At 49.0% G+C, this 23,083-nt stretch overlaps 1 protein-coding gene across 1 annotated transcript in view; it reads right to left on the bottom strand.

Annotated features, from left to right (window-relative positions):
- LOC111833628 (ephrin type-B receptor 1) overlaps positions 1 to 23,083 on the bottom strand; it is a 131,039-nt gene that overhangs the window by 55,686 nt on the left and 52,270 nt on the right. The window contains exon 3 of the mRNA XM_072710648.1: positions 18,012 to 18,693. Within this exon, the coding sequence (XP_072566749.1) occupies positions 18,012 to 18,693 (682 nt within the window). The remainder of the gene's footprint in view (positions 1 to 18,011; positions 18,694 to 23,083) is intronic.

The following is a 23,083-nucleotide window of genomic DNA, read 5'->3' as shown; positions in this document are numbered from 1 at the left end:
CCTCCACTGGACAAGTCAGAGAACATTGGGTTGAGTGGATTTATCTCACCCCCACCCAGATACTTTCAATTCTGGGTGCTGTATCTGTCTCCCAGGTGGACAGACCTGTGTCCTACGTTTCCCCATCTCCCTGCTGCAGACCCTCAGGTCTGAGCGATTGATGGCAATGAAAACAGTCACCCAATCCAACACATATTTATTGAAATACCTCTGTCTCTTTCTCTCTCTTCCTCCGTCTATCAATTTTACATGCTCTTTCTTCCTGCCAATCACCCATCCCATCATTCACTCTCTCTCTCATCGCCTGTCAACCCCATCTAACATCAACCGGAGCCCCCAGCAGCCTCTATCTTCCCTCTCCTTCTGTCAGACTGCTATCTGTGTGACCATCTCTACATTATCTCCAAGCCCATGCTCCTGCCCCCCCCCCCCCCCCCCCCCCCACCATGACCCATAGAGAGACCCCATCAGTCCGGGGGCAGCCCGAGCCCATTTCCCAGAATGCAATGTCAGCACGGGGATCTGCTCCCGCCATTGTTGCCAGTCCTCTAACTACTTTTTTCGTTATGAAATTTGAGCTGTTGCATTCCAGCCTAACAGAAGCTAGTCAAAAAATCCCAGTGTCTATGTTTGCCAAAAACAACAGCGACATCTCTGCTGGGTACTTAACTGTATGAGACCCTGGCTTCTGGGGCAGCGATGACACGAAAAATTAAGTGTTTATGTAATGCTTAAAAGGCATAAACATCCGTCAGACTCAGATCATCGGCACAAATATTTGCAGTAAATCCCGAGTTGCCGGCACGCCACGACGACGGTTACCACAGCGGCGGTGCTCCTCGAGTCATTTTGCCGCTGATGGAGGACCCAGAATGCCATGGTGACAGAGTGGCTGTGAAACGACGGATGGTGACGTCACATCAGGCTTCTCGGCGAGGCTCCAAACTCATGAGCCAAAGAAGCAGAAACTGATGGATTCCAGCGCAGTTTTGGCTCCGGCTGCCAAAACGTGACTTGCTAAGTTTCAGAGTTGCTGCAGTCAGGTAACTCCGAGTAGCAATAAATGTCATGCACATCTCTGAGTGAATATTTATATATTTGCATCCTAGGCGCAAATTTGCACAAATGTATCGCGTTATCCCTCATCACCATCTCCTCAATAACCCGGCAGGTGGATTTTCATGGGAACACATTTCAGTCACAGCTCTCCTGTCAGCCAGGAATGCTGGTGGGGTGCTTTTAAGAGAACACGGCGTCCAGTCCGTAGACTCTTTGTCCCAGCTTATTTGTCAACAAGGTCGAATTCAGCATTCTTGTCATGGAAAGCAATCATCGGTGAGGACCAAGAAAGAGAGTAATGCTTATTAAATGGATCCCCATAGGGAAAGTTTGAATGAGTCCCAGCATCGAGGTGGATGGAAATCGAACGTACCTTTTCTCTTTGAGAGTTCGACGGTGCCTGTGTGCCACTGAGATCTGGAGTATACCATACCATTTGGTGCAGAGACAGATCCTGAGCGAATGACCACCATTTCCTCTTAAATGGTCCATCAGCCGCAATATGTCTGCTATCTCCGAAGACCTCATCCCAATACTCCCATAATCTAGGAATTCTACAGCGGAATTTCCAAACTTGACATAATAGCAGATAGAGATCAGCCCAAGGCACTTTATTGTAACTTTGGGAGGATTAAAATTCGGTGTAAACAAATACATATAAGCAGGTACGTTTTCAAATCAGTTACCTACTGCCTATGTAGGCCGAAAAGCCTCTCCACCCCCCCCAGGAAGTGGCATCACCAGTACTCTGAGCAGATGTCCCCTCACTGGCTGATGGTTAGATATTCCATTACAGTCATTATGAAACTGATCACAGGTCTGCCTGAACATGACGGTCCAAAGATCAGAAGGTCCAACTTTCTCTCCCTGCCATGGCAATGCATGCCTTGTGTGGTGACAAACAGGTGTCCCCCCCCCTCCACTGCCATCCGTCCGCCACACGCAGTTCTGTCACCTTGGCAACATGGCGGCCATGGCATTTCTACCTCCGTCTCCCTCTGGCAGGACGGCCGGCTTTGCCTTGAACCGTGTCCCGGCAACAGACGTGGAGCCGGCTCTGAACTTGGGAGGGGGGGTTTGTTTCCTGTCCTAGGTCTTGGCGTCGGGCCCTTTCCTGCACTGGCCAGTGATCAGAGATTCGAGAGATTCTGGGGGGGGGGGGGGACACGGTGCCAGTGAAGAGGTTCATGTGCCACAGAGGTCCTGGTGTGAGGTGGGCATGTCATGGCATGAGTGCGTATGTCCCCTGTCGTGTCCTACTCTCCTTCTCCCCCCCCCCCCCCCCCATACCCCCCACCACCATCGCAGCCTGCATTCCGGGCGGAGATGAAGCCAGGAAGACAGCCAGGTGTGAGTAACTTCCTCACCAGGTTCCCCTGATGTTTCTCCAGCACCCATGAATTGAAATGCTGGTCAAGATACCTTCAAGAAGATGGTGACCCAAGGAGGTGGAACGATATGCCTTGGAATCAATCTCGTCCAAGAACTCCAACGGTCGGATCTTGAATTACCCTTGAGAAAAAGTTTCTGGTAGCTTCCATTATGAGCTTTAGACCGCTCGCCTTGTTCTAATGAGGCTCAGGAAGCTGGAAGTGGAATCATCTGCCCGGGTGAGATCCCGAGATCCCGGAACATCGGTACTGAGCGGCAACGATGCCATTTCAGTGTCTCTCCCAGGGGCTCCGCTCATCATCCCAGAAAATGGATGGATGCATGTTTAATAAACAAGCAAAGCTTCTAAGTCGGCTTAAAGGCTTGATTAATCGATCTCTGAAACTTTTGCGGGGTTTTCAGACACCCACTCAGCAGACAATGTCATCCCAAGGGATCTGCAGCCATTTCTGGCCATTACAGTGATTTTCACAACAGCTGGATACTCAGAGAATCAATTCAATCCCACGGGTATTTAAATGTGCTGGTCACAGACGGTCAGGGCTGGCACTGGGCGTTCTGGAGCCCTAGGCGAAATTCTGCTGAGTCCCCTCCCCGAGCAGCAAAAAACAAATTTTGTTGATTCATTTATACTGTATCAAAAACATTGCAGTGGCACAGGAGATCTGGCTGCTAACTAGCGAACTTGAGTCTGTTCCACAAGAAATGTAGAAAAGCAGTGAAATATTAAAACTAGTGTAAATAGCTGTAATGTCACAGAATGCAAACAGAGATATTTATTTGGATTTTTTCACTTCTTCTGGGCCCCTTAATAGGACGGTGCCCAAAGCAGTCACCTACAGTATATGTGAGCCAGTTTTCTAGTTTCCTAAACGCTGTCACTCATTAGGCACTAACACAGTTTGCTAGCCACTAAGCCACCTGTTGGTCACAAAGTGATTTTATTAAATGGTACACCACCCATACACCCCCCATTGGCCACAAGCTGACTCACTTAGCTGCTGGATACACAGCCCAGTCTCAGTATCACAGCTGATCTTTAAGGATTGATCTCTGTATTAAATCATGATTTTTCAAGCTGACTCTTTCAAAATGGGCTTTTATCCTTTCAGAAATACGTCAGCGCTAAAAGTTCACTCTCTCACTTTCATATCATTCATATTCTCCGGCTTTTTTTTTTTTTTTTGTTTCTAAAAGTTTCTTTTATTTCATGGCACGCACATAAGTAAAAGCTATCGCCTGACGTTTATCACTATCGGTGACGAAGATGGCTGCGGCCGTGGACAAGTGACAGGTTCCATTTGGGACCCCTGGGGTGTCTCTGCTTTCCTCACATCCCCCTGTCACGTCTGATCAGTTCTTCCATGCTCCTCTTTTTTCCCTGCCTTAATTTTTTTTGAAGACGTGTCTGCCTGTCGGGCCGGACGGTGACCCAGATCCCGGTGCCACTCGGCGAGATGCTGGAAATGAGGGCAAAGAGCAGGAAGTGGTAACCGTTGGGTCCTGCGTGAGCTGATTGGCCCCTGGAGATCGCGTATTTACCCACGGAAACCCCCTCCTCCCCAGCTTCACCCAGTCACCACTGAGGCCATCAGCTCATGAATATTCATGAGACGCCACACCGATTCTCACTCGGCTTTCCTGACCTGATCGTTATTGATGTGCGTGCAATCTGGGATCCCCCCCCCGCCCCCGGCCCCCATACCCACCTGTCATTTACAAACAGAACAGCAGGTCAGGCACAATCTGCCAATGAGTATTCATGGGGGCAGAATCAGATCGCTGGGTAGCGGGGTGTCTTGATCAATTGACAGTCTTTATAAAATGGTCTCCTGAATTTCTGGCTGTTCTAGAAACATTTGGGTGAACAGGACTGTCTAACACTGCTTTACATTTCAAAAGTCCTGTAGCTCTGGGTTTGAGTGGACCGTACCAACTGATGGATCCGTCTCGCCATAAGGAAATAAGCCCAGCTATGAGACTGCACACGCCTCAGCACCACACCCCCTCGTCACTCAAGCCTCGGCCAGGGAGGATGCAAGGAGGAGCACCAAAGCCCCCAACTGTAGCAGAAGCCCCCCAGGCGAGGTCTCGAGTGGAGAGTAAGGGCACAAACCATCGGTGCGACAGATGGAGCGGAGCACCCATCTGACAGTCCCCTCACTCCTGGGGGAGCGGGCTCTTTAGTGTGACAGGAGGTCAGAGAGGTCAAGGAGCTTGAGGGATAATTGACCCCCCCCTACCCCCATCAGCTATAGTGATGATGACACCATGGTTCTGCAGAGCTCTGAGCTTCTGGGGCCTGATTTATGACCCAGCGAGAAACAATTAACATGCAATCTGTTAAATCTGTAAAATGTGCTTTGCGTGTACATCTTTTCCCGAAAACACTCCCATAAGCACCGCAAACTTTGAAAAATAACTGTAAATTTTTTTTTTCAGGATTCACTGTTTGGGGATTAAAGTGAGTGTCAGTACAAAACCCTGACAAAGGGTGTGTGTATGTATGGTCCAGGTGTTCCTTAACTTGTGGGGACCGTTTTTTTTTTTTTACCTTATGGGGACCATTTTATAAAAATCCGTGACTGCAATGAAAAAACTAAAAATGCAAAAACTCTTGTATTTTGTTTGGTTACTAATTGTTATGGTTAGGGCTGGTGTCATGCCCGGTCGTCCGATCCTCCCGTGTGCCACGCCCCCTCATTTACCTCGTGTGGAATCCACGTGTTAATAGCTATTCCTAGTTGTGTCTAATTGATCTTGTGTATTTAAGTCCAGTATGTTTCCCCAGTCCGGTCATTAACGTCATTGCGTCTATTCTGCCTGTTCCATGTTCCTGCTTGTCTTCAGTCCGAATTAAACCCCGTGTTTCCCCGACTTCTTGACTCCTTCTCCTCTTTCCCTGCTCTGTGCCCCGGCAATCGTGACAGCTGGGTAGGAGTTAAGGTTGTAAATAATTAGCATTAGCATTTTCCCCATAGAAATGACATCCCATTCTACATCCATAGGCATCAGTATGGAGTTGGTCCCCCTTTGCAGCTATAACAGCTGCCACTCTTCTGGGGAGGCTTTCCACAAGATATTGGAGTGTGTATGTGGGAATTTTTTCTCGTTCATCCAGAAAATCATTTCTGAGGTCAGGCACTGAGGATGGACGTGAAGGCCTGGCTCACAATCTCTATTCTAGTTCATCCCAAAGGTGTCTGATGGGGTTCAGGTCAGGGCCCTGTGTGGACCAGTCAAGTTCTTCCACACCAAATTCACCCAACCATGTCTTTATGGATCTTGCTTTGTGCACTGGCGCACAGTCATGCAGGAACAGAACAGGGCCTTTGCCAGACTGTTCCCACAAAATTGCAAGCATAGAACCATCCAAAATTTCTTGGTGTGCATATCAGAATATTACGTTTTGTCTTATTTTGAATATAAATGTTTAACTGAACAATGCAATTGTTAAAAATCTTGACTGCATGAATAAGGGGATGGGCTTCGACCTCTTGCGGGCTGCCCCAGCATGCAGTTCATTTGGTTTTTCTGGAAGCTCAGCCTGTATGTGGTGAATTCATCAGCACAAATTATTAATGAAAATCCGGAGGATATTTCCCTGATGTTTCTGTTCTCAGAAACTCAGTGGTGTTTACTTGTTTTTCTGTGTTTTTTTTCCAAGGCAGCACATGACTCCGATAATGAGGGGAATTTTTTATGAAATAAATCCAACTGAGTGTTCCTCTTCTGGTGTAACAGATGGGGGCGGAAGCGGCAGCGGCAGCCAGCAACACGGCAGGCCATAGAGCACATGAACGCCTGACCAAGTCCATACTGCTTAATCACTCTGGAGACACTTTGCTACGAGGGGAAAATATCTGCCCATCTAACCGCTGCCTGAGTCTTGTTACCGCTGACATTTCGCCTGAGATAAAAGTCATATCCATTTCTTGTGCTGTTACTCCACAGATGAAACCTGAGTCGCCTTCCGGGGCCCTTCTCCTGACACTGAAACACTGTCCCCGTGATGCGTCGTGTTCTGATAAGTTCCTGATGGTGGCGACAGAGAGCAAACGCCGTCATCGTTCCATTGTCACTCACTTTTTGTTTCACCAATTTTCGTCACTGGGTCGGCACAAGCCCATTCTGCCAAAACAAACCATGGTACAATGTACAGACACCCCATTTGGTAATAAATCTGGGGTCATGTACCCTGGCACAGCTAATCAACACTGTGGCAATACGTTGCCACTCCAACTTGCCTCCTCATAAGAGGTGGCCCCCAAAATCCCTGGGGGGGATATGAATTAGAGGCAAACAGGATGTTGTGTGTCCTTTCATTAGCGCACCCCTGAGGAATGTGCCGGAACAACAAAGATCATTAGCATGGACAGTCTGACTGCCACATGCGACTCCGGCCGCAGTCGGGGGTCTTGTACAATTTCAATCGCTCCATGCAAATTTCATCTTGCATCTGAGTCGGCTGCGTGCTCCTTGATGGCGATCATTACTGCAAATGTACGCCCCCACCCCCACCCCCACCCCAGCTCTGCAGGTCCGTAACCAAGGGCCTCGAGGGTCCGGGGCCACCTTTCTCACTAAGCCCGCTTCAGATCCACGGCCATTAATGCAAATCACCCACAGCCTGCCGTGCCGTGGGCCGCTAAATTAGAAATGTCATTACAATCCCGGATCCAGCACTCGGGAATGAATCACACTCGGAAAATATAAGATAGCCCATGTGCGCTTGCCGTATTATTCCGAGATCAATACGCTATAAACCGATCCCGCCTCGAGCCAGGCCAGAAATATGAATCCTGGCTCCACGGCAAACTGCAGATCGATCCGGAAAGCAATTCCTTTCACTCCAGATTAAGGTGTTACTGGACCCTATGTTACATATTTATATGGCTGGGAGGAGGGCAGAGAGCTCATAGCTGCATTATAAAGCTCGCTGCGTAGACGGTACTATCCGCTCTAGGCCTGAGTGAAAACAGAACGGGCTGAACTTGCCAGCAGCGCCCGACGGGTCATTGGAGGGGGTGTAAAAACAAAAGGGGGGTGTGTGGATTGGGGAGGATGGGAGCCAGTTTCTTAGCAGTTACTAGTCCATGGATTGATATCCTATTCTTATAAGCAAGCCCCCATGTAAAAAGACTGGGGAGGATGGAATGGGGGGAGGGGGTGAGTTTAGTACCCCCGTAACACAGCACTGCGCATGAGGCTACCCTCGCCTGTCCAACTAGGGGGTAGCAGAGTGGAAGGCAACTTAATTTCAAACAGGCAATGTCTGTGGGCAGCTGCAGCAACTGGGTGGGTCCTCTAAAGGGAGGGTCCTGATTGATGATGCGTCTCAGCCTGTTGCCTGCAGGCGTGTCTGTCCATGAGTGCGACCGGACACACAGACGCAGGAAGACATCCTGGGGTCCATGTGCATCACCCAGCTCAGAGGGAAATGCCATCATAACTGGACACCCTCCACTCACAAAATAGCCCCCCCCCCACCCCACTGTCTGGAAATGGGCTGATAATGCAGACAGTAAAGGACACGGCAGACAGACACACATAGACCCCGGTACGCAGGCATGAAAGCAGCACATCAGCCACACGGCATGCAGGAGCCGGCATACAGTATGTAGCGGCTATAACCTGCCTCCACCCCCCATCTAAATGCAGGCTGTTGCTGGACCCGGCCCCCAGGACAGCGCAGTGGGCGAGATTTCATCAGGAGTCTCTTACCTCTTCCATATTGCTTCCACTTTTATCAGAAATTAAATCTAAATTCCATGTGAGATGTGTTGGGGGGGGGGAGGGGGTGCAACGTCAACCAGCTGACATTTTTCTCACGTCTCTGATCGGCCAGGGGTTGGGTTTGGGGGGGGGGTCTGGGCTGTTGAAGGAATTCTGGGAGTTTGACTGATTGCTCGTGGTCAATGTGGGGTGAGTAAGCAGCTTCTGTGTGTGTGTGTGTGTGCGTGTGTGTTCGCGCGAGCGGGTTTACCTATCCTTATGGGGACATAATGTTCCCATAACATGATAAATATCTGTTTTTTTTCCCTTATGGGGACCGATTTCCTGGTCCCCATAAAGGAACACTCTATTTTATAAAAATCGGTGACTGCTATGAAAAAACTAAAAATGCAAAAACTCTTGTATCTTGTTAGGCTAATTATGGTTATGGTTAGGGCAGGGTAGGGGTTAAGGTTGTCATAGTTAGCGTTAGCATTTTTCCCACTGAAATGAATGAGTGGTCCCCATTAGGATATGTATACCCTACATGTGCGTGTGTGTATGTGTGTGTGTGTGGATCATGTACATATTACAATGTGGGGACATTATAAAATCTGTTATATTGCTGTTGTAGGGAACACCATGAAGCTTGTCATTCTTGGATTAGGGTTAGGCCCATAGAAATTAATGGCGAGACCCCACAAAGACATGGATTCAATCAGGGATGGGCAGTTTTTATGATACATATATTTGAAATATGTATTTTAAATATGCATGAAATAGGATTTTGTCATTTGTATTTGAATAGGTTGTTGAAAAAACTTCATATTATCATCAGAATACTTCAGTGTTTTGTATTTCTGTAGTTTAAAAATGCTGTAAAATACTTTCTGTGAGATGTCTTTGCAAAACCATGTATGCCTCTGCTGGACGGTACCTATTCACCCTAAAGGTGCCTGCTTATGTCTCGCAGGCAATTTAGCAATTCAGCTGAAAAATCGCTTATCTTCGTAACATATGCATCACATCCAAAATATGTTGTTTTCTGTTTAAAGGCCCCGTAGTTAAAGAGGCCCCTGCAATGTAGACTACAGGGCACAGACACACTCATCCAACACACACACACACACACACTCATCCAATACACGCCCTTTCTCACACACACCCACACACTCACTCAATCACACACTTACTCTCTCACCCACACTCACACATAAGTTTGTTTGTTTTTTGGTCGAAATTTTGAACTGTTTTCGAATACCCAAACTGTAGTATTCTTTATTTGGCCTTGCAGTTCCAGTACATGTTATTTTCTACGCCGTGAGCGGGTATGTGCCCCTCCAAGCCCATTTTCTGCCACTCTCAATACCTACAGTGGGTCTGTACTCCTTAACAAGTCCAGTTGCTGCTTCCTTAAAATCAATACATATCGATCATAATAAAATTGGTCATCTTAAAATAGTTGACTAAGTGCTCAAATGTTTGTTTTAGTGGTTGATAACTAATATAGCTAAATGTTGGTATGCTAACGGAAGCAGCTGTTTAGTAGGATAATGTATTGCATTCCATTGCATGAAACTAGTTGCTGTGGATAAAGGTCCTATTAGTTGTCTACTTATGAATGAGTCACTGAGTCATCGTTGCTGTTGCAATGAAGGCCCTTCATTGCCAAACACCAACTAAGTAAATTATTATACAATTATGAGTCGTTAACAAAGTCTTAGTTAAACATTAAACTATTTAGGGATTTGTGGGGACCTGGCATGTCAGAATATTTGATCTGATGACTGTTTGCATGTCCGATTTATGGCACGCCTCGTTAGGCAAAGAAAAGCTGTTGCTCTCGAACGTTGTCCACTTAATCAACTAAGGCAGTGTACTGCTGAAGGGATGCATCGAAGAGGCCGGTGGGTAGATGGTTTGAAAAGTGATTTCATGCTCCCTTGGAAAAGTATTAGTTGTCATAGGGTTATGCCCATAAAAATGAATGGCGAGTTTCCGCAATGATATAGATACCTAATCTCCCTCCCTCTCCCTTTCTCTGTCTCTCTCTACCTCTCTCTCCCTCTGTGACCAAATGTTCCCCACAATGTAATAACAATTTTGACATTGTGGGGACCTTTTTCAAAGATCTGTGAATGCAATCGAAAAAGTGAAAATGCCAAAAGTCTCATATTTTGTTTGGTTACTGATGGCTAAGGTTAGGGCTGGAGAGTCCCCACAAAAATATAATTAGAAACCTGTGTGTGTGTGTTTCTGCATTGGGATTGATCCAGTGAATCTAATGAAACCCCTTCTACTTAGGGTACCCTCAGAGAGCGATGGATAGAGAGGAGGAAAGATAGAGTGAGGGATGGACAGAGAGAGGGACAGCTGGAGGCGCTGGAGAGAATAAGGAGCCATTTCTCAGTCATTTCTCAGGAGGAGCTTTCTGTGACCCTGTGCTAGGTAAAGGGCTGGATGGTGGGTGGGTGGATGGATGGATGGATGGATGGTACAACAGAAATGTCCTTTGTTGAGGTCATGTGACCAGATCCTTAACCAGTACACCACATGGGGGTGGTGAATAGCTGAGGTTCCATTCTGTCCCCCCGTCCCCCCCCCCCCCCCCAAAATAGACATACCAACACCACCATACGCACGTTCAGATATCTGTACCCCCGTTTTGGTCTTGTGAGTGATGGCATAATGTGTATAGGCCTCCACTGAGAAGGACTGCAGACTCACAGCGTGAAGGGGGGGCATCAGGCAAATGGCCCGTGACTGCAGCCATTGGGATATTTGTAATATTAATAGCAGCATGTCAGGAAGTCGACAGAATAAGTCAAATGGGGGGAGTTGTTGCTTGACAGGGGAATGATACGTGCAGCGTAGAGATGAGGGGTAGGTGGGAGTCAGGTGTGTTTTTTTGGGGGGGGGGTTTGTAGCTGGAGGTCAGCCATCCATGCACACTGTCTGTGCACCCCCCTCCCAGCCCATAGTCCCCCCCCCCCACCACCACCACTGCGTATGGAGACAGGTCGATGCATTGTACCCAGAGGGGGAGATAATGAAATTGATACACATTCCCCCGATTACGGGAGAATTATCTGGACACAGAGCCTCATTAACATCGAACACCACGGTAATCATACTGCACTCCACCCCTCCAACCCCCCCTACCCCCCCCTCCAAACCCCACCCCCATGCACATGGAGAGGGACGGCTTGGTCACAGCTCTACACATGAAAAGGACGTCAGGTATCTTTTATTAACACAAATATAACAAACATTCCATCAGGCGGCTGTATTCCGACTGAGCTTATCTTACGTTGACCACAGCGCCCACTGCAGTACATAAAATGCAGACGGCGCCTGATCTTCCTCCACCCAGAACCTAGCAGTGTGCAGTCAGTCCCTCCACAGGCCCCTGGCCGGCTTGGAGCCAGCTTTTCACTTGACAGGATGGAACCGGGCCACTGTGGAAATGGAGAATAACAGCACCCCCTCCGGTGGAGCCTTTCCACGTCGTTTCATACAGATGTGGGGGTGCTGAGAGCGGGCAAGGGGCACCTTTCCGGAATGAATACGCCACGCCGCTGCCCAGACCCCCATTGTGGGGGAGGACAATGTATTTATTATTGCTTTTGTGGCGCGACCCAGAAGGATAAGCGGTTTGGAAAATGAATGGATGGATGGATGGAGTTCAGATGTATAATTAATAAAGTTTAATATGTAGCCACCCCATCCAGTATGTTCACTGCCTGACTCCCTGTGCCTCCTGGAACAAGCTCCAGGATCACCACAATCCTTATGGAGGAGGGATGGATGGATGGATGGATGGATAGACACATGCCCTGAGACCTTGGGCAATCACTCTGCTTCACACGTTCACTCCCCTGCCCCCCCCAACACACATACACACACACACACGCATGTCCCCAACTATGTTAATCACAGAGATAATGGTTGTGGAGGGATGCTAGTGGCTGCATGGGGGGCGGGTTGGGGGGGGCAGCGATAGCGAGATCTTCAGGGGAGACATGATAGTCATGGCAGGGACATGGGATTGAGGAGGAAGAGGGAGGATGGATGGAGTAGAAATGACACAGAGGGAGAAAGAAGCAAAGGAACGGCAGCCGGTGCCTATTTATATGATTAATTACGCCTCATGGAAAGAGCCGGATCTGTGAAAGTCTTATTAAATACTCAGACAGGAGAGACTCGGCACAAGATGCTGCCGGGGGATCAGTCACTCTGCCTCTATCACACACAAACACGAAGAGAAAGCCAAACCCCCCCCCCCCCCCCCCCACACACACACACACACACACAATCTGTACCTATCTCTCACAGGCAGCAGACAGACATCACAGCAGGAATGTAAATGTGAGCTCACCCTCTCTCACGCACGCACACTGTAAGGCTGCAACCTGTAGGTGTGTGTGTGTGTGTGTGCGAGTGTGTGTCTGTGTGTGCAGACCGACCACATCACAGTGTGTAACCACAACACTGCCATAACTCGCCAAACCCAAAATAACCCCCATGCGAAACGGAACGGTAAAACTCTAAAATTCTACAGGCGCGGTGCATTGTGGGATATCGCCACAGCTGGTGCCCAAGATATTATCTTGGCCCCTGTCCTGAAAAATGTGCCCCCCCCTCAAATGTTCAAAACGAAATCGGCACTTACATTTGTAAATAAAAACATGCACATTCGTCAAGCCGAGACTCACCGCGGCCAGGAAGCTTATATGCTGGCACATTCTGAGGAGTATTCTCCCTTCCAATACATCAGTTCAGGTTATTATTAAGCGGCTCTGTCTTCCCTCACAGCTATGTTTGGCGGAAAAGGCCTTAACTCCTAAGGAAATCCATCTGAGCCTGACTGTCTGGTCGACCAGGGGCCGCGGAGGTTGAAGATCCAAACACAGAAGGCTGCCCCACTGCGTCCCTACAGTCTGAGGAAGGTACTTGATGGAAACCTATCAATGAAAAAAGAATCCCTGACCGCAACATAAACCTTTTCATACCCTTGACTGAATCCAAAGCTGATAAATAAATGAAGCTTGCTGATAAATAAATAACTACACCCACCATGTTTCTCCGGAGTTAGTGGTGGTCATGCCTGTGTCCACGCCTGTTACCCTCCCCCTCCTGAGCTGGGGTTACTTCTGAGGAAAATGTCACCTGCATCTGCCTTGGGACTCTCGTAAACAGCTCTCCACCCCAGATAAGGTCACAGTCCACACTGGCCGACACCAGCAGTAACATTCCAGAGGCTTCTAGAGGTTCAGATTTGATTTGAAAGCAGTTTGAAATATTCAAAGCGGAGACTTAGAAGCATAGCCTTCCATAATGACAGAGAAAAAAGAAAAGAGGAAGAGTTTCTCTACACGGATCAATAAAAGTGTCATTATTATTATTATTATTATTATTAATAATAATAATAACAATAATAATTCAACACTCATAATGCAACTGAGGTAATCATGTGACCTTTCCTTGATTTTCCGAGCTGGTGGCTTTTATTCCAGCCTATACCCACGTAGCTAACAAGATTCAGCAATATTATGGGATGTGATCCCAGGGGTCTGAGCATAAGGGAGGTGGGGCCAGTGGTTCCAACCGCGACCCCTTCAGTTTAAATCTCCATCAACGGCAGCCCAGGCTGTGTTTGCGCAGCTGACCCTCTGGTCGCACTGCAAGTGAACTGCAATCAAATATTCAGGATCAATAAAGGGATTTTTTTTTTAAAAAAAAGGCTGGGGCAAAACGGCAGGAGAGTAGCGATCCCGGGGGGGTTCTCAGCAATGGCTTCCCATCGGCACCCGTGGAAAACGACTGGATCATGAGTGGAGGAGAGAGCTTTACAGAAGCAAAAAAAAAACAAAAAACAACCTGGAAAGAGAAGGCACATGAGTGTCAGGGGAGGAAAGGCCCAGAATGCACTGCAAATCGATCGCTAAATAAACCGCTCTGGCTTTTTCAGGTGTTTGTTTAGGTCCCTGGGGGCTCTCTGTCCTCAGATGCCTGCATTCCCTACCCTGCAGACTGAGACCAGGGCCGGCGTGGTGAAGACAGGACGACCACGGGAGCATCCATTACACCCTGCGTGGGGGGGGTCTCCGGCGCCTCCCCCTGATCTCCACCTCCTGCTCCCCCTACCCTGCCCCCATTGTCGCCCCACATCCATCCAAGCTGAAAAACTTTGATAAACCTTCCCCACATCAGATCTCTATCCAAGAGAAAATACCTGAGGACAAGCGGACGTGAAGGAGGAGGGGGGCTGACTGCCCCAACCAACTGCTCCCCACCTGGTCTCTTCCACTGTTTTTTTTTTCTCCTTCTGAGTCTACAGTGGTGTCCAGGATCCTTCATGCAGAAGCTCTCAGTTGTCATATCATGACGACACAAAACACTCACCAGCAATACGTACGTGCATTACAAACATACGCACTGTCTGGTAGCCAAGTTAGACAGCAATACTTCGAGGCTGAGCTTCCGGGGGGGGGGGGGGCAGTAACAGGTGCAGGTTAGCTATGAGAATAAGACCTGTATCTGGTTATATCCTGACTTCATTACAGCTAAACGCATAAATATGAACGTAGAGAGTAGGAATGCCGTGTTTAAGCATGTGCAGCAGTCCCCGTATGTGCATGCAGTAGCGTACGCACACACGCCCAGGGGAAGGAGACGGACATCTGCGCGAGCCCGTGCAAACGCACACAAGGTTAATGAGGAAATGGGGTTAAGCAGGGCTCCAGTTTCAGGAAAGGCACATGCGTATCCCATCACAGGGAAGATGCAGTAGGAAGCCCAGAGGTAACCTAAAGGAAGGCAGCATGCAGACAAGCATATGCGATTCAAAGTGGTTCAAAGTGATGGGGCGCCGTGGCAACAGGATGGGGTGCCATGGCGATGGGATGCCAAAGCGTTTTGTGCCGTCGAAGGAGAGGGGGAGGGATTAACCTCCCAGGAGTAAAGCATCCTGAAATCGCCACCCCTGGTCCACAGAGCAAGAGATCTGAACACAGACCATAGCTGTGGATGATGGGGGGGGGATATAAGATACAAAGACACAGATAAAATTCAGCACCACTACTCCTTCACAGGGAGGTCAAGTGTCTGGGTGGGGGGGGGGGGTGATTTGTGGCCACATGAATACAAATAAAGACATATTGATTTTGAAATATCTTCTATTTCATTTCATTTAAATATTGCGCATGGTCGTAAATAGCGCTTGTATATCGTGCCTGCCAATTTTAGGGTAGGGTGGGGGGGGGGGGCTCCCCAAAGGACAGCAATGGTGCCTTGAGCCCTCTGATCATGGTGGGACAGGGAGATGAGACGGAAACAGCTTTAAAGAGGTCGTCTGTGGATACAGCAATGAAGGAACCCGCAGAGAAGATGAAAGACCTCTCCCATGGGGCGCCCCCCCCCACCCATAGCCCTCCTGAATCGCTGCCTTTTACTCCAGCAGACCACGTGGAAGCCCCCGAGTAACACACACTCTGGTCAGAAAGTTATAAATGAAAAGTTCACTCATCCCCCACGGAGTAGAGGACTCTGGCCCCCCAACCCCCCCCCCCCCCCCACCCCACCCCTGTATAAGTGAGCGTAGAGTGCATTGCAACACAAAATTCTTATTCATCTCTACAAGCCAGATTATTATTATTTTCATTTAGAGTGCTTAGATTTTTTATTTGCTACTAATTTTCATCTGCTTCGGAGCTTTGAGTAGGGTTGGCTTTCTCCATCCTGGAAATCATGGTATATGGCATGGTATACTTGGCATGGTATACTTGGCATGGTATACTTGGCATGGTATACTTCTAAGGCTGCATTCAAAGACAAATGCGCCACAGCAGCAAAACAAGGCTCCCATTTCGAAGGGTCCTTGTCTAGTGTTGCCTAGACGTGTCCTTCTTTTGCTGAATCACAAAGGATCTACCCAATGAATCCTTCACAGCCCAACATATCTCAAAATTCATTGCACGGACCTTCGAAGGATGCGATCTACAAAGGCTACGTAGACTGCGTCCTTGGAAGAAAGCAGCCCCTGAATTTGGACACAGCCAATAATCTGCGGAGTCAAAAAAAAAACTTACTCACAATGCCTCAGTCTTCCCCAGATGCCAGGTGAGGTTTCACTGCCCAGCCTCTTTCAGGGCTTCACCTTTCAGCCAGAAATTTCCGCAGCGTACATCTGCCAACTGCCTGAGGGGGCAGCGCGGTGGCTTACACAGGGAGTCACGCCAGAGCACAGAGACTCCAGGTGCCTGTGGGACTGACGTCAGGGGAGGGGTCCTGTGGCCCGAGCCAAAGGCGCTGGCTGGCGCTAGCTCGCCTCCCTGGTGGCCGGAGGACCATATGGCGAGTGAGGCCGACGCGCACGATTCCGGCATGAGCGGAAACAGGCTGATGGTCTTTACCTCATCCTTGTGCACACGCATATGCACGTTTATCATCCAGCGGGCCCCCTGTTATACAGAAGCACGTGTGTGCATGACTAGGACAGAGAGAGAGAGTGTGACTCAGGCAGCGATGTAAGTGACACCCGGCGTCCGTCCCTGGCTGCCATTTTCATGCTTTATCCGTTGATAATGGACGTTTACATGGCCCACGATTACGACCATTACACTGTTACATTCACGCATGTAACCTGGGTCTTCCGGAAACCTCTGTCAATTGCATGCTTGCGTTTACGGAGGAGCTGTGGGTTCACCGATTCCGGTGGTTATCATTTTTATCAGCTTACCAACATCGTTGCGGCCGACTTGCTCTGACTGGTTTGTTGTGTTTGTTTCTCGTCCTCTTGTCCTTCTTGGACGTAACACGTATGACAAATGGTTATTAAAAATCAGAGAGGGAGGCTTCTCTCTGACCTACGGACCACCTCCTTCTTTGCAGCCAACTTTTATAGTCATCAAACCTCCATCCCACCCCCATTCACCACTGGTGCCCCTCCCAAGAATATCTTGGGCCCGGCTGTCAGATTTGTTCTGGTGTTGACACAGAGACCAGGCCTTCCTCTGGGACGGTTCTGTGTCGGTTCAGCTTAACCGCCCGTCAAACACACGTGACAGTTATCCGTGCCCCTTGCAAATGGGACAAACCACTTACGGAATGACAGAGGGGACCGACCAGGTGTGAAAAGGCAGCCGCTGCCTGTCAAAAACTTTCCCGCTTCCAGTTTCCGTCAAAGAGGAACTTTCAGGAAGTGACACAGATGCACCATCATCTGTGCTGTGCATTTCTGACGCCAGGAATTTTACCATTAATCATCTTTGCCATATCGCGTTACATCACCTGAACAAAACAAATGAAAACATAACCACTGACAGAAAATATGTACAATGGTACATTTGGTCCCAAACAGTGATGCCATTCAACAGAAGAACATGACATCATGCACCAAAACCCTGGGGAAGTGCTTGCTTGGAAAAGCCCGCTGATCCAGCTTCCCTTTAGCTAATCCCTGAACTACAGGCTGAACATCTGAACCTATGGATGGTGACCTTAGCACCTGCGATTGATAGCTTGTGGATGGATTATGGGCTGCGTTTCCGGCGTGGTGGGGGAGCTGCATTTTTTCAGCGAGGGCATTTTGTGATTCCAAACATCTGGAATTAAACTCCCACTGTAGGCCGATAAAAGGAACAAGCTCAGAATCTAGATTGAGAATTCTGGATTGGATGGGGGGGGGGGAGTTCTCTAATGAGCACGTGCAGAAGGAGAGTTGTCATTGGAGGATGGCGGCCAGATGCAATTACATTGTTGATCAATCGGTATATTGGACCCTGGTGGATTTCCTAGGGGGGGGCAAATGAGGTAGCAGCGGGCAGGGTTAGGGAGGGGCTCACCTCGACACACGTTCCCGTTGTCTGGCTCGTAGCCGGCCTTGCAGGTGCAGCTGCCGATGGGAACCATCCATTCGCCGTCTCCGTTGCAGTACAGCTTAATAGGCACATCCACCTCCTCTGAGTTGGGAACACAGACGCCCCGGGCGATGACCAGGGAGGTGCTCTCGGCACCCGTCATGGTTTCGGGGAAGACGGCGAAGTTCTGCACCACGCTGGGGCAGCGCTTGAAGAAGACGCGGACGGAGAGCAGCGACATGCAGGCGCCGTAGTCCTGGAAGGCCAGGTAGAAGCCGCGGCGGGACAGCGGCCCAAAGCTGCGCACCTCCGTGTTGACCTTCATCAGGCGGCCGCCGAAGTCCACCTGCGAGAAGCTCTCGTCGGCCGCGATGGTGTCCACCTTCAGGTAGGGCGCCTCCATCCAAAAGGCGGAGCCCTTGGTGGCGATCACGGCGTCCGTCTCGTAGTAGTAGAGGTTGAAGGTCTCCTTGCAGGAGCCCGGCACGTAGGGGATGCTGCTGCAGTCACGGACGGTGAAACGCATCTCCACGTAGATCCTCTGGGCCCCGCGCCGCTTGATGAACGTGGTCAGCAGCCAGTTGTTCTGGCTGGGCTCGAACACGTTACACACCTGGTACGTCCGGATGGTGTTCAGGTTCTCATCATAGCCGCTGACCTCCTCCCACTGTCACACGGGGGCGGGAGGGGGGGGGGGAAGAAAATGGGATTAGTGAGGTCATATCTTTAAATAAAAACTACCCTGATAACAAAAGAGAGACAGGGAAACAAACGAAATTGCACTCTAAAATGCAGCACATATAAAAATTTTAAAGCACACATAAAATTCACAAAGTCTATTGCATTGACTTTGGGATTTGGTTGGTTCAGATGTTGGCCTGGATGTGCATTGATTTATAGTCCCTTTATAACTCTGGGCTAGTGTGTTTCTCATGTGTTTAAGACTGTGTGTGTCCCTATATGAATTTGGTTGTCCCTGTATGTCTCTGTCAGGGGCAGTTATAGGATTTTTTAAGGTGGAGAGCATAAGAGGGACCCTAATTCATACAGAGGGTTCAACCTGTTAGCCAATGCTATGCTTTTAATCAGTGAGTGACAGGGGATGGGGCACTCTGGGGGCCAATCAGCTGTCAGCTGGAGCCAGCGCCCCTGTGACCTCATCCCTGTATATGACCAGCATGTCTGTGTATCTGCCCGAGCGTATCCTGCATGTTGACCTCTTGGACCAGCGTCTTTCTCCCTGAGGAGGCGGAACCACAGGAAACAGAGGCAGAAAGTAGACTCCTTGCCAGACCCAGCCTCTCCATCTTCCTGTTAGTTTGTGGATATCTGGGTCCAACATGCCTCTACATCACTGGCCCATCTCAACGACGCCTCTCAGCATACCCCTTCCCAGCGGCGGTGTTTACCGCCACTCAAACCACACATTTGCTTGGGCCCCCTGTTGGCCACAAATAGTCACTACACTAAATATAAAATAAACCAATTCCTCATTTAGGAAATACTAAAGCGGTGTGTTCTGCTAACCACTAGCTATTTATTTAGTTTCTGAAACATTGGAGGGGCCTGAAGCGACTTACTGAGTCACCACTATCGCTGCTATCAAATATCTGGACTCAACAGACTTTTTTCGCCCGCTTCAGCGCATCGCAACGTAGCGTTTGGATTTACATACCGACATCTTCACGAATAAGCGCTTTCACTTTTAAATTAACTTATCGGTGCCCTACGGGATGAGATTTCTGTCATTTCCCTGCTGTTTTCTACTCGCAATCGCTGTTCTGTGATGCGGGGGGCTGGGGGGGGGGGGGGGGGGGGTGACGTTATTAGTAATCTGTGGTCTGTAGCCAAGGGAGCACATCTATTGAAAATAAGCTGTCTGCCTCGTGAAAGCGTAGTCATGAAAGCCTGCTTTCTCCGTGTTCGATAGATAAAATTAATCTTCTAGCTTTAGCAGCAGTTCAAAAGCCCTGTCCGTAAGCCTCCACAGCGCCCCTGTTTGGCATAACTCATAGGCGGGGCACTTTGTTGTCTTTCGCGACCTGCAGTTTTAATCTGTTGACGTGGGTGCATATTTTTTCTGGGTCTTTCCGGTCATGACTGTAATGACAGTAGCTGTGGGTGTTTGCATTTATATGAATTCACATAGATAGTTAGTGTAGATGCCCTGATGCCCATTACTATGTTAGCATGTGCCTGCCGCAGATGCCACCGTGCTGTTTCTGATAAATACTCCAGGTTTGCTGCCAGAAATGGATGGATGGATGGATGGATGGATGGATGGATTGATAATACTGAAAATCTGAGCCCATACATTTTCCATGTTGTGTTCAGGATATTTAATCATTTACAGGTGATTTAAGAAGCCGCCTCCACAGCTGCTTCTACCTGGCAGGAATATACAGATTGGATGTATGAATAATGAGCCAATCAGGCTCTCACAAAAGGTGGGACATTTAAAGAAAACCACGGCTGCTGGAATGCCACCCGTCTCTGAGGCAGCTAATCGCTAAACATGGATGCCCTGCCCGTGCGGCTAATGTCAGCCACTTTCAAGGGGGGATAATGAAGGCCACATCAACCTGGGCCCGGGAGCTCTGTAGCAGGAGGGAAAAAAGGAGCTTCTGATTTCAGCTGGACAGGGCTCTAAGCTGGGGGTGTGGCTCTTAAGCTGGGGGTGTGGCTCTAAAGCTGGGGGTGTGGCTCTAAAACTGGGGGTGGGGCTCTTAAGCTGGGGGTGTGGCTCTTAAGCTGGGGGTGTGGCTCTAAAGCTGGGGGTGTGGCTCTAAAGCTGGTGGTGGGGCTCTTAAGCTGGGGGTGTGGCTCTAAAGCTGGGGGTGGGGCTCTAAAGCTGGGGGTGGGGCTCTAAAGCAGTGGGTGGAGCTCTAGGGTCGGACTGGTCCCTCTGGGTTGGTGGTACTGTGGAGCAGAGACTGAAGCCCAGGAAATAAAGAAATTACCTTAACCTAAACCTGAGGTAACCAGGCCGGCTGTTCCTATGGTAACCCTTTAGGTTGCTCTTCCAAAATAACAAACGGCCTGACAGCAGCTTTCATAAGAGGTGTCCTCCAAAAGTGCCCCGGGGGGGGTGGTGGTTTCATCGTCTTTGTCTCAGACAGAAAGCCCCCACACCCCTAAAATCGGCAACATTTTCCCCAGTAGGGATCCCTCTAATACAGCCCACTGTGCCACCCGGTGGGCGGGGGAGGGTAGAGAAGAACAGGATGCAGACATGATTAATGAGTTTATAGAGGCTCCAGACACAAATGAAACCCTTTTTGCTTATATATATAAATATATATGCTACTATCTCACATTCTGTCTTTGCCTCGCTGCCATGGTAATCATTCATCAGGTTTAGAGTAACCTGTCCCTTATGACCACAGGGGACCATTAATACCACTAGGTGGCCCAGACTGCTTTGTCTGGTGGGGGTGTCTTATCTCCAGTCCAACTGCTTGTACCCGATAGGGATCTGGGAGAAGCTTATGGAACACGTTGTCTGTACAAGGGGGAAGGGGGTCGATTACATCCCCCTGCTGTGTTTTCAGTTCTGAGTCCCAAATGGGCTTATTTCACTGCGCGTCACTGGGCCGGTTGCCAGGTAGAATTCATCCTCATGTAAGACCCCTGCCTGCACTGAACCCTGTCCGAGGAAGCACAAAACCACCCTGGTCAGTCCATCATTAATAGCAGCATGGAATCACTGGGTCAACTTGGGAGGAGATGCATGTACTGTAATGAGAAAATGCCTACAGACTGGGTGAGGCTGGATTTGAACCTGCAACCCTGGAGCTGAGGAGTATTGTCTGTTCTGAACATTGTGAGTCAGTCTGAGTCATTCCTGAGTGCTCTCAGTTAGTCTAGGTCTGTCCTGAGTGCTCTGAGTCAGTATAGGTTTCTTCTGGGTGCTCTGAGTTAGTCTAGATCTGTCCTGAGTGCTCTGAGTCAGTCTGTGACGCTGTTCTGGGTGTTATGAGTTAGTCTGGCTCTGTCTTGAGTGCTGTGAGTCAGTCTAGGTCTACTATGAGTGCATCGTAAGTCGCTCCAGGTCTGCCCCAGGGTCATGCATTATTAATACATAACTGTACATAGTTGTAAGTAAGCTGGAGAGCTATTTAGCAAACTCAGCAGAAAGTGAGAGTGTGGTGCTTTCCACAGCCCCTTAATTGCTCCCCAAGCATGACCTTGGAGGAATAGTGGGAAGGGGGTGCGGGGATGGGAGGGAGTATGCATTTTTACATCGCTTATCCTGTTCCCTGCGCGCGCTACCATCACATTTCTGACACATAACGTGCAGTTATCATGTGTGAACGGGGCCTGACACTTGGCAAATGAAATCCAGCACAGATAAACACAAAGTAATTCACACAGCTGGTAAATACGCGGACAGCTGATGCATTATGGGTGACGGTAAGATAAGAGCCGCTGCTTCAGGGAAGGATTCAGGTCTTTATGTGAGTGACTGTATGTCACCTCAGCAGCAGCCGGATGTGGTAGCCGCAAAGAAAATAGGATTCTCTTTTTCTCTCTCAGATTGTGTGACATTCAGAGTCACGCTGTGGTCACAGCAGGGGTCAAACAGCGAATCAGCATGACCCCAACTCGATATTGTGCATGATGTCGGCTACCCTCGATTGAGGAAGGTTGCAGGAGCTCATCAGTGAGGTCAGCAAAGAGGGGAAATATTAATTCCCAGCAGTGAAGAGTGACCACCACAGTGAAGCTTATTAGAACCCAACATCTTAAATGACAGACGAAGTGGGTAGGTGGGGGGGGAGCATGCAGTATTTTGAGGAGCAGAGAATTAAGACAGTTTAGAAATAGATGTGACCCCCAAGACATATAGCTGCACCTGGAAATATATTAACACCAGTGTAGGTGGTACCAATAGCCCATCCATCCATCCACTACTTTCTGCCAGGGAGATGATTACTTAAACCCCATGTAAAGTCTAGTTTATGAAATATGAAACAGTGACTGATGCATGGACACTAAATATATATTGAATGTCAACAACAAACGTGTTTATTTGCCATTGACACATGAACAGGTAC

Source organism: Paramormyrops kingsleyae, chromosome 4 (assembly GCF_048594095.1).
Source record: "Paramormyrops kingsleyae isolate MSU_618 chromosome 4, PKINGS_0.4, whole genome shotgun sequence".
NCBI lineage: Eukaryota > Metazoa > Chordata > Actinopteri > Osteoglossiformes > Mormyridae > Paramormyrops > Paramormyrops kingsleyae.
The sequence above is the reverse complement of the archived record's forward strand: the minus strand, read 5'-3'. Positions and strand labels throughout refer to the sequence as shown.